The sequence below is a fragment of the Neolamprologus multifasciatus genome, chromosome 1 (genome assembly GCF_963576455.1).
Source record: "Neolamprologus multifasciatus chromosome 1, fNeoMul1.2, whole genome shotgun sequence".
Lineage (NCBI taxonomy): Eukaryota > Metazoa > Chordata > Actinopteri > Cichliformes > Cichlidae > Neolamprologus > Neolamprologus multifasciatus.
The window spans coordinates 12800010-12811495 of NC_140439.1; the positions used below are offsets into that span (position 1 = coordinate 12800010).

Here is an 11486-nt window from a genome sequence, read left to right on the forward strand (position 1 = left end):
GCTCCACCTCACAACCAGGGGCACATGGAGTAGGATAACACACCGCCAAGGCTCTGAGAATACATTCGCACACATATGAACGGACAGTGGAGTGCACTGGGTCTTTCAAGCTTTCTGCCTTTCGGACTAGGAGTGACGGACATAAAACATACTCTTCTGAATGGACTATTAACTCATGCACCATGTTGCTCCATTCGTCACTGGAGAATTTCAGCCATGGTAAGAGACCAGAAGATTTTTGTCTTTCATAAAGGAATGAGCATGCTTGAGAGGAGCTGAGGACATTTTAGTTTTTGTGCAGACTTTGTATAAATGAAGAACAGGTTCAACATAATAAAACAGGGGATGCATGCAGGAGGATAGCAATGTCCAGAAATGGAGCTGAGATAAACTCAGATACTCTTTAAAGGTGAAAGTGTGTGTTTTAGTAAGAGACTCTTACCACCGTGACAAGCAGGTTGACAGCATGTGCACACACTCATTTTCCACACATGAGACACTCTGTGCACAGCAAACAACACTGATGGACTGCAATAGTGCTGTGTTTGTGTTGGGCCAATGATTAAAAGACTGGCAGAAACAGAAGTAAATTACCAACATCTCAGTCAGACATTTCTGTGTAAGACTTGGAGAAACAGTTCTCTTATATCTCATGATAAAAGAGAGGAAGCCCAGAGCACAGAGTGTAATGACCCTGCGGAGATATATCATTAATAACTGAAATGTAAGTAACAGAAGTCAGGATCTTCTGTCTCCAACATGATCAAAACGTGAGGGCAGGGTCTCGTGAAAGACACAATATGTGACTTTATCTTCTGACCTCCATTCTTGGCTCTATAACACAGAGAAAAGAGCACTCGTGGGGGTGAGGGAGCTGTATATCGCACACAATCAGTGAGTTAAGTGCAAAAGGACTAGATGTCAGTAAAGAGAAGTTCTCTCTTTCTGATTTCTACCTGATCAGCTCAAAGGAAGTGACTTGGAGCAAAGACAGTGAAGCTGCTACCTGACCTTTCTGTAGAGGATGGTTCAGAAATCAAATAAAGGATCATTTTGGCAATATTTGCATCACTTTTTACAAGCACACTCAATGCAGTTTCTAAAGGCAGTTTCACTAATCTTTTCTAGAAAAGCTGCTTATAAATAATAGATTTACCAAACCAACAAATAATAAATAAATAAATACACCTCAGCTAGATCTTTATGCTTTTAAAATATAGCTGATAAAAGTACGTAATTACATAGCTCTACGTCTTTGGGAGCATTAATGGACGGGGTAACATATAGCCCAATCGTAATCTGATGTTCAGAGCAGCGGTGAACTATATCATGTCTTTCCCCAACATTTCTCTCTCTCAGTCGCATCACGTTCCGGCAGCATGTAGTTTCTCTCTCCATCGCAGAGCCCACCCCGGCCCGTAAGAGCCAGCCGCATTGTCGGACACATGGGCACTCACATGGTCTGCATGCGGATGCTGATGTAGACTTCTGCGGCTATGATGCTCCTTCCTGCCCACCCACCCGTTCCCTCTCCATCCCTCCATTCACAGCATCCACAGAGAGGGAGGACCGGGCGCTCCGCGGGACCATCCGTAGAATGAGGGAATCAAATCAGTGCCGTATTTGATTTCTTCACTTCTTTTCCTCGGGATGTGTAATCCTCGCGGAGATCTGATGTGACGTGATGTCGGGCCGCTAAAAGAGAAACACCCTGTCGGTGCCAAAGGGAGTAAATTCGCATGGCGCATGTGAGTGACCTGTCCGGGGTTTTTTTTTTTAATTTTTAAGTCACTGACAAGACCACTACTGCGCGTCACTAAAAAAAATAAATAAAATGAAACAAAAAGCTAGAAAACAGCTTCGTTTTGCAAAGAAAAGACAAATAATACCATTCGTACTATTGATGCTGCCTTGAGTAAAATTTAACAATGGTTGGAAAATAGAGGGATGACGCTTTCTCAACAGAAATTCTGAGAGGCAATAAATAGGCAATAATTTTCTATTTGGAGGACAACTCAAATTTTAAATGTAAAATACTAAAGAGCAAAGCGTAAGCAAATGACGCACTGAGGTGTTTCAACTAAAATGAACAGCTGTATCTGCTCTGCAGGTTATAATGCAGTATTTCCACCCCCCAGATTTCCAGATAGGAGATCAAATAGGCTGGGTACAGAATGTTCTTCCTGGTCCATTATCTTGTGGCATCCTCATTTTATGTTGCATAATAGAACAAGTGACAAAAAACCAAACAAAACAAAAAACTCTTTCTAGAGGTTTGTTACTTCTGGGGGTTAGTCTATTATAAAATGGCCTGCAGTTACGGCTGGTTGAACTTTGCATGCATCAAGAGGTGATAGTGAGGTAAGTGATGGTGAGGTTGCCTGTGGTACAGTGCTGCTATCACTTGGACTATAAACACAAACACTGAGCTGGAATGAACTCCAACTTCAAATGTTTTGAATGATTCCTGCTGTATTCAAGTACTGCTCGAAGCTTACAGCTCCACCTATAAATATATCTGACTGTCAAAGGTCTGGGCTAGAAACAATAGATTATTTTTGTGTTTTTATTTTTATTTGTTTTTAACCAATTCAATCACCAGTTGCTGACATTTCAGCTGCTTACCAACTTAATTGTTCATTACACTGCTAAAATATCAATACATGTATTATGAGTAATATGACACAGCTGTGTTTCTGTGATAATAAAAATGATCAGAAACATGAGGTGATTAATTCATGATTTTTAGAAATAATGCAAATGATCTAAGTTAAACTTCATTATTTATGAAGCAGTGCCAACTCACTGCATGTTGTTGTCTGAATAATGAACCCAGTGAACCCAGAGTGGGGCTAGGGTATTAGAACTAGACATAATTACAGTATTCTATCGATGTAATAGTGGGTTGATAATAATTTTAAAAATAAATCAGGAATATTTATTTGTAAATAACTGCTAGTATGCAACTAAAATCTGGGGAAAACAACAAATAAGTAAAAAAAATAAATTGTTTGTTGAAGACTCGTAGTCGTAGTAGACATTTTTCCGACAGTCAGTGAAGGTGGCCTTGTGACGTCGCTGCTGCCTTTCTCTACCTAGCCTAAATGGCGATTGCAACAGATCCGCATAGCACCGGGAGCGGATCGCAGTCAAACCTCGTCTGGGTTTGATTAAAACTATAGCCCGCCTAATGCAACAAACAAGGACCGTGAGTAACATTTTATATGAAGATTCTGATTATTATTTACATGTTATGTTGGTTTCGCTGAGGATTCGCTGTTATTCGAGCCGTTTAATCGACGTCGGCTTTGTGCTGCTTAGCGCTAGGAAAGCTGTACCACGTAGTCAGAAGCCTCCGCCAACAACGACCCCTTTGTTCGCGCTGTCGGCACATTTCTCGCTGGCTTAATGGTTTTTAAGTATATAAAATGAGTGATGTAGTGAGATATGTTTTCCACATATAATTTAGCTCATGTTAACGTCAAAGGGTGGTCGTGTTTATGTTCTAAATTAGATCAACGGCGGTCTCTCGCTTGCTTGCCGTTACACTGCCATTCTTCGCTTTTTTTCTCCCCCGCGAGCTAGTCAACAGAGACCGGGCGAGGGCCAAAAGTAGGCGCTGTGGACACGGTTATTCGTCTTTAATGTGTAGTATTCGTGTACTCTCGTGGATACTGATCTTCGTGAAGCTTCTAAATGTTATCTCTTTAATTTTAACGATACCTAGAAAACCGGACTAGCAGGCGCGTCACTGGAGCTGGGAGCGGGGGAGGGGTTAGCTTCTCGTAATATCACCGCGTTCAAAAGCCGGCCGAGCGAGGCAGCTTGTTGCTTAATGGAAATCCCTAACACATGTCAGCCTTACAGAGTGAGACATCTTCATAGAAGACGGAAACAATATGTCAAATGATGGGCTTAAACCCAGTTTGCTCTGGCACCCTACATGTGTTCTCACACTTATTTTTCTTGTTTTTGTTTTTCTTTGTCTTTCAGGTTATATCCAAATAAAATGGAGGATAGTTTTGATTGCGACTGTGGCGAGCTAGAGCCACCTGATCATTGAGGCTGAGAAATTACTTTAGAGACTTAAAGGCCAGACTCATTTCAATTTTTATAGACGACGTGACTTGACAGGAAAACTATACAGACAGATCTATACATATATTTACAAAGGAAAAAAAGAAGGAAAGAAAAGAATTAGCAGTGCGTTTACGCACATTTCACATGAAGCTGCTCAGGACCAGTCATACACTGAATGTATTTGCACTGTGAGGATGCAATTACGTGCTTTTATAGTTTAAGATCGTGCCAGTGCGCTTTAATTTGCCTCAAAGACCATTCCATTTGCCGTCTACAAACACTAGTTTACTTAGAGCTGTTCATTTAAATATATCCACACATTCAGGATTGGAGGATGAATTCAACTTTAAGATTTTCTCTCCTTACTCAAAATGGAAGGAAACTTTGACTACACATTAATACCTTGCATCTGACAGTGACAGCTAGAGGGGGTGACTTGGTAGTCGTCTGTACAGGGGTCAGCCGAACCTCTGAAGCAAGGGGTGGGCGGGGATTCCTCTTAAGTGCGAAAATTGGGCTTGAAACGGGCCAGAGGATTAACATTAGAGATAGCAGAAGCTTGGTGTAGAAGCCCACAAAATAAAGTCATTATGGCAGAGAAGTTTGAGTCACTGATGAACATCCACGGCTTTGACCTGGGTTCTCGCTACATGGACTTGAAGCCTCTGGGCTACGGAGGGAATGGCCTCGTGTTCTCAGCAGTTGACACTGACTGTGACAAGCGTGTAGCCGTGAAGAAAATTATCTTGACTGATCCCCAGAGCGTCAAGCACGCCCTCCGGGAAATCAAGATTATCAGACGCCTCGACCATGACAACATTGTCAAGGTATGTTGGGAGGTTCAAAGTTTAAAAAAAAGAAAACGTTGCTATCTATTTTATCTGGGTGTGACAGAAAATGAAAAGACTTAATGATCAACACATACCCTCCTTTTTATGGCACTAGGTGTTTGAGACGTTGGGCCCCAGCGGTCGCAGGCTAACAGAGGATGTGGTGTCTCTTACGGAGGTCAACTCCGTCTACATTGTGCAAGAGTACATGGAGACTGATTTGTGTCAGCTACTGGAGAGGGGCCTTCTCTCAGAGGATCACGCCCGGCTCTTCATGTACCAGCTCCTCAGGGGCCTTAAATACATCCACTCTGCCAATGTGCTACACCGTGACCTCAAGCCTGCCAACCTGTTTGTCAACACGGAGGACCTGGTACTTAAAATCGGGGACTTTGGACTGGCACGCATTATGGACCCTCACTACTCTCACAAGGTAAGACCAATTGCAGAGTTTTGCTGGTTTGCTGTGGTTTATGATGGGTGGTTATAATGCAGCACAGGCTACAGCGCAAAGCAGAACAAATATAGCAGCGTTGGTGAACTCTTTGCCCATATACAAGTGCTCTGCTGCTCTGACACGAGATGTTTATTGCCCAGTAATGTGGTACTCCCCAGGGTGACGCAGTTTTTTGAGCAGGAAGTGAGCTAGAAAGGATGTGGTTCCTTGAGGTAAGGCCTCGCCTTCCCTTCTCATAAGTGAGGGTTGAAAACAAAGCTGTGGGAAATGTTTCTTTTCCATTATGTAAAAGTATAGACGATAAGAATTGGAGATTAGTTTGTGATAATGTGGCTTAATTAAGACGTGCTACAATAGGATCTCCAGCGGAGGGGTGTGTTTGTGTGTGGGGGGGGGTAATGTTTTAACAATGACACAAAACCGGAAGAGTTCAACGTTGCGCCTCCATCAGCTTTTAGAGAAAACTGACGAAGGCTTGAGGCTGCAACAATTTGTTGTGGACATCTTGCTCTTAAAAAATAAAAATAAAAATTGAGGATTTGTTACATCTGAAAGGAGAATGCTTTGCATGAGTTCTCTTTGCATGAGGTCATTGCTCCAATAAGCAAATTCTCATGCATGAGACTTTTAGAAGTGAAGACATTTGTGTCCCGTGCTGTTTTCTTTGTTGATGGTTTTTCACTGGTTTCTGAAAGATGCTTACTGTAAACACATGCTTAGAAAGCCAAATGCTGGCACCCCATCTGTTGAATGCACACATTTTAATGCTTTCTATAAAACCTCCTTTGTTCTGTGAAGCAATGTAATTGTAGCATTAAAGAAGCTGTTTCTGTCTTCAGTGCGAGAAGAGTATAGATCAGCCGGTGTAATTGCAGCCAGGTGGGAGGCCTGTGTAGCTCTTGTGTGTTGCTGTCACCTTTATAAAGGGATGAGGAAATTCCAGTTGATGGCCATATGGTGGTGTAATGTGAGGAAATCTAGGTTGGGAAGCCTGTCCCTCCCTCTGTGTCTCTGCCCGGATCTTCTTGAGGCGCTAAGGTGGTCAGATGCTTGCATGTGTCTCGGATTAGTCACAGAAGGGAAATGGGGCTCAAGTGATGGGTGATCTCTGTGGATGGTACTGTCTCATTCATATCCATTACTCATCCAGGCTCCTGCCACACAATGCATCCCTCGAAATAGACTTACGCACCCTTGTTTACCATAACTGGCTTAATTGCCAGTTAAATACGAAAACTGCGTTTTAGTCATGTAGTCACATTTTCAGCTCTGTTTTCATATGAGTCATGTCTTTTGAGACAGTATGTCACTGCGCACTAGGAAGAGTAAGGTAATAGTTGCTGGGAAGGAATGAGAGCTTCACAGTTTGGTGTCTGTAGCAGGCCAGACGCTTTAGAGAAGTTTTTATTTTTTCCCTCCTTAAGCTGCTTGCCTGGGGTCAGAGCTCAAAGATGTACTGCAGCAGATTACTGCTGTTTTGCTCAAAGATGAAAACGCTATAGTCAGATTGACTAACTGGTTTTCCATGAAGCTCTCCTTACTGTGTTTTTGCTTGTTTTGTTTTGGGTTTTTTTTTTCATTGTTTTTGTGATAATAGCTGTACCAAGGGGCAATGTTAAGCTAGTATCTTTACCAACCACCTTTGTATGGCTCCCAGACTCATTTAAAGTGAGTGTCTAAGAACAAATGAGGCGTGTTTAAAAATGAACTCAGCACCCCCAGATAACACACCAGTGGCACAGCGTGAAGGTGTTAAAAAAAACAGTTGGTTTTACTGTTGACCACATGCCACATTCACTGGGGGGCAAATGCTCTTTCACGACCACCCTCTATTTACAGCATAGGGTCCGAGACACAGTGGTTGGATGCTGGAGTGCAATGTATTTGAATAACATCATTTCTTAAATAAAAAAATAAAAAAAAGCAGCTCTATTTTTCCAGTGAACTTCAGTTTCTAGTTTAGCTTCGGTAATGTGATCTTGGATTCATGCATCAGTGGTGCATTCACGAGGCGTTTGTTTAATCCTTTCCTCCCACGCTTTTTCTTTCTTATGATGCTTTGGCTAAAAGACATCAACAGCTCATGGTTCCCTTTAGGCTTTTAATAATCCTGCATAGCTTTGGTTTAAGCACAACTACCTGTTTCTGTGGGGAAACAGTTTCTGTCTGTCTGTGAGCTTTGAGGTCTCGCCTAATAGTGGCTCATACTCAAGAATGACAAAAATTCACGTGCACTCATCCAACTTTTCCAACCCCAGTTCCCCTCCTTTTCCCAGCCAGCCCTTTGTCTCGTTGTGGGAGCCTTGCTCAGAGCCTTATTTGAAGCTGATCTAAAGCCTGCGTTTGCTTTCAGTCTTGTCCCAAACTTTAGCTAGAGACTAAGCTGAACCAAAAGTCACTCAAAGAAGCTTTTAACAGTTCTAAACAAGAATTGCTGAGGCTTCAACAATTTTTACTGTGTGTCTAAGTTAAGCAGTTTGAGTGTGTCAAAAATACATTCTCTAGAAGTGACATCCAGTCTAGTCTTTGCTATTCTAGTGATTTATCACTGAGAGATCGTTTGGCTTGGCAAACCATTTAAAGGTTTGTCTTTTTATGACGCCTAGAAAAAAGTGGCAAACTTGTCAGACATTCGCATAATTTTGTGCTGTGGAAACAGTTGTATTTGCATGTTGCCTGTCAGACTATTGAATATTGAAAAAGTGTGATCTTGTGCTTGCCTGTAGTTTGGTATAATTTTCAGTAATTTGAGATGCTATAGAGATGATAGCCGTGACGTTGTTAGGAATGTTATAAAAGACCTTCACAAGGTTTGTTTCTGCCACACATTCATCAAAGTGAACAATTCTAAGCCACAGCTGCAATAAAAAGCATACTTGACCCAGTTATTTAGCTACCACTGGGCCTGTCTGGTGCCAGACTTTACAAGATTCAGAATAAATGCAGCAAAGTTGACTTCAGGCTCAATGAGTTTTAGAGAGCTGGTTTTGATTATTCCACCCTGTACTTTCTTGATTTTAAACAGTAGTTTAATCTTGTTCTGCAGCAAGCAGATGTATCACAAATTATTCAGAGAAGCCAAAGATCCAGATGGAAATGGGTTTTTTTTTTTTCTTATTTATTAGGCGCAAATCCTCCTCATTTAGTACTTGACAGTTGAACTCTGAAGTGAATCTGTCTTGGCAAGAAAATTGATTACTTATTTTTCAGTCAACAGCTTTATCCTGGATTGGGGGGGTGGGGGAGGATCATTCTGATTCTCCAGAAGCCACCTTTACTGACATCTGGTTAAACCTGCTTGAGGTTGCTCTGACTAACCGCAGCCTGTCACATGGAGAGGCCTAGTTGTGAATCATTAAATGTCAGCCTGAGCTGATGTAGATCCGGTGAAGAAGTTATTCACCAGCTGCTGCTGGAGGTACTGACATTGTTAATGCTTTAAAGCTTTATGGTGACTGGTCCGCTTGAAAATCTGTAAAAGAATTGAGCTGGAAGGTTCACCTAATGCACTTTATGCACTTAGCTGGTAGGCAAACTTTAATCTGTTCCTTTTAGTTCAGAGTCCATTACGCATTGTCCTTACTCTCTGCAATGACTCGTTCAAGCTAACCTAATTTACATTCTCTGTTAAGCTGGTTGTGTGTGTTTCTCCCCCATAAGCACAATCTCACAGGTCGGCTTTACCAGCTGCTTCTCAGAATGGGTTCTGGTCCTAGTCACTAGGTATGACCTGTCTATGTGCCAGACTATCTCTTAATTCCCCCCACCTCTTTACAATCTTCTCTCAGACAGACGGATTAGCTGGTTACCTGTAGGAAGGAATACATGTCGTGTCGTTTATAGGTCCCATCAAAACAAGGGCTTGCAGGCACTTAAGGATAGCATGACATCAAGTATTTGTGGCTAAATTTGGGCAGAAATGGGAGCCTCCCACGGTGGTGAGCAGTCCATTTTGGTCCCACAAACTACCACTGCATGTGGGGGGAAAAAAGAGCGCAGCAAGGGTGTTGTTTTACCACTCCCCCTCCCCCCATTGAGTGTGTAGACACACATACAGAGGTCAGCTTCCTTTATGCTTGGTGCCCTCCTGGCCTTGTGACTAGTCAGGCACTGTTTGAGTGCAGGTTAGTGGCAGTGGGGTATTATCCTGCTCAGACTGCTGACATGGCCTGCGTGTCTGATCTCCCCTCTTTTCATTGGTCTCTTCTTTTTTGGGCGGGGGGGTCTTTGTATGCTGTGTGGTGTACGTGACCAGCACAGCGTACGGCTGTTAAGGAGATGGCACAGGGCTCTGAATGTTTAGCAAAGACTTGCAGGATAAGGTCACATCTCCTGTTACCTGTATTGTGTGGCAAACGTGGAGGTACATGAAACAAGGGTAATCATAGCTTTTATTGTGAATCACTGCAGACTTATGAGCATCTTACCTCTGAATGAAGACAAACCGAAAGTAACTTTTCACTCATAAAAAAAATAATAATAACAATAATAATAATAATGATAATTTCCAGTACTGTAATGTATTTTATAGAGGGTTACAATTAATGTCTGGTCTCCCACCACGACAGGGCCATCTCTCTGAAGGTCTTGTCACAAAGTGGTACAGATCTCCTCGTCTGCTGCTCTCTCCTAACAACTACACCAAAGCCATCGACATGTGGGCTGCTGGCTGCATCTTTGCTGAGATGCTCACAGGGAAAACCCTGTTTGCAGGTAAATGTTGACTCAGTTTGTTATGTCAGACTCACTCCTCACACCTTGTGTAAAATCAGTCTTTAAGGTGGCTCAAGTGACAGAGTTAAATGTCAAGTATAGGTGTGATGACACATATGCTAATTTTGTTTAAGTCTGTTAAACACATGGTAAACCAGACAGTCTGGTTTGACTTTGCGTATTCGGCCGGTGCAGGGAGAGACTGTTCCTGTTAAAACAGCCTTGAGCTGACCACAAGGCAAATGAAATCTCGATTCCCATGATCTGAATCAGATCATGGGAATCGAGGCTGCCTCACTCAAACTCCCTCAGTCATGCAGAAGTTGAGTCATGGGTTCTCTCCTAAAAAACTCCATAATATTTCTGTTTGCTGTTTCAGGAGCCCATGAACTGGAACAGATGCAGCTGATACTGGAGTCAATCCCTGTACTACGAGACGAAGACCGCCAGGAGCTCCATAGCGTAATTCCCGTCTTTATCCGCAATGACATGACCAAGCCTCACACACCATTGGCCAAACTGCTGCCTGATGTCAGTCCGCAGGGTAAGTACCACTTTAATTAATCAGAAGTACTTGGAGCCTTATGAAGTGCTTGTGAACCTGGGGTCATGGTCGTGTACTTCGTAGATCACATCTCGTATTTCCATCTTGATAATCTCATCGTCCTTCTCCTTTACAGCCCTTGATTTCCTGGAGAAGATCCTGACCTTTAACCCCATGGATCGTCTGACTGCGGAAGAGGCCCTGGCACACCCCTATATGGCTGACTACTCCTTCCCCCTGGATGAGCCTGTGTCTCTGCACCCCTTTCACATTGAGGATGAGGTAGATGATATCCTGCTCATGGACCAGAGCCACAGCCACACTTGTGACAGGTGTGCCTTCTCACTTATTTCCCTCTCACATATTCTCTTGGGATTAACTTCAGCGGAATTTGTTTTGCTGTGCTTGCTGCAAGTGAGCAGCTCTTCCTGTTTGACTAGAGTTTATTTGCAAACTTAGTCTGTATATGACTGTTGCTAATGAAGTCTTTCTATTTCTTACTCCATTAGGTATCATGAGAGCCAGTTCTCAGAAGCTGACTGGCACTTGCACAGCACCCATGACCCAGACGAAGTTCAGGTTGACCCAAGGGCACTCTCCGATGTAACGGACGAAGAGGTCGTCCAGGTGAGTTATTTTTGACAAACGCGTCAATACTACTATCAAAACTATTTTCACTGCTTTTTCAGAACCTTAAGGGTGATTAATTCTGGGCAAGGAAGCAAGTATTGGATTGATCTTAAAGCGGTATACATCAATAAAAGCCTTAAGGCTGGGTTCCCATTCATGGATTGAGCTTTATTGCTAATATAAATAAACATTATTTCAGAGGCGGCCTTCCTTGAATTTTACATGTATTTTT

General features: G+C 42.7%; 1 protein-coding gene and 1 long non-coding RNA gene across 4 annotated transcripts in view; both read left to right on the forward strand.

The window, feature by feature from the left end:
- mapk6 (mitogen-activated protein kinase 6) overlaps nt 1-11486 on the forward strand; it is a 14066-nt gene continuing 2580 nt past the window's right edge. The window contains exons 1-8 of one of the 3 annotated variants that reach the window (XM_085157113.1): nt 1-219; nt 1551-1748; nt 3994-4907; nt 5026-5343; nt 9936-10080; nt 10460-10624; nt 10761-10956; nt 11134-11251. In XM_085157113.1, coding sequence (XP_085013239.1) covers nt 4671-4907; nt 5026-5343; nt 9936-10080; nt 10460-10624; nt 10761-10956; nt 11134-11251 — 1179 coding nt within the window. In that variant the 5' untranslated portion in view covers nt 1-219; nt 1551-1748; nt 3994-4670. The other 2 variants (XM_085157029.1, XM_085156956.1) reach the window with 2 other exon arrangements.
- LOC146525408 (uncharacterized) lies at nt 5350-9865 on the forward strand. The gene is made up of 2 exons (XR_014873829.1): nt 5350-7247; nt 7319-9865. It is a non-coding gene; the product is annotated as an uncharacterized LOC146525408 (long non-coding RNA).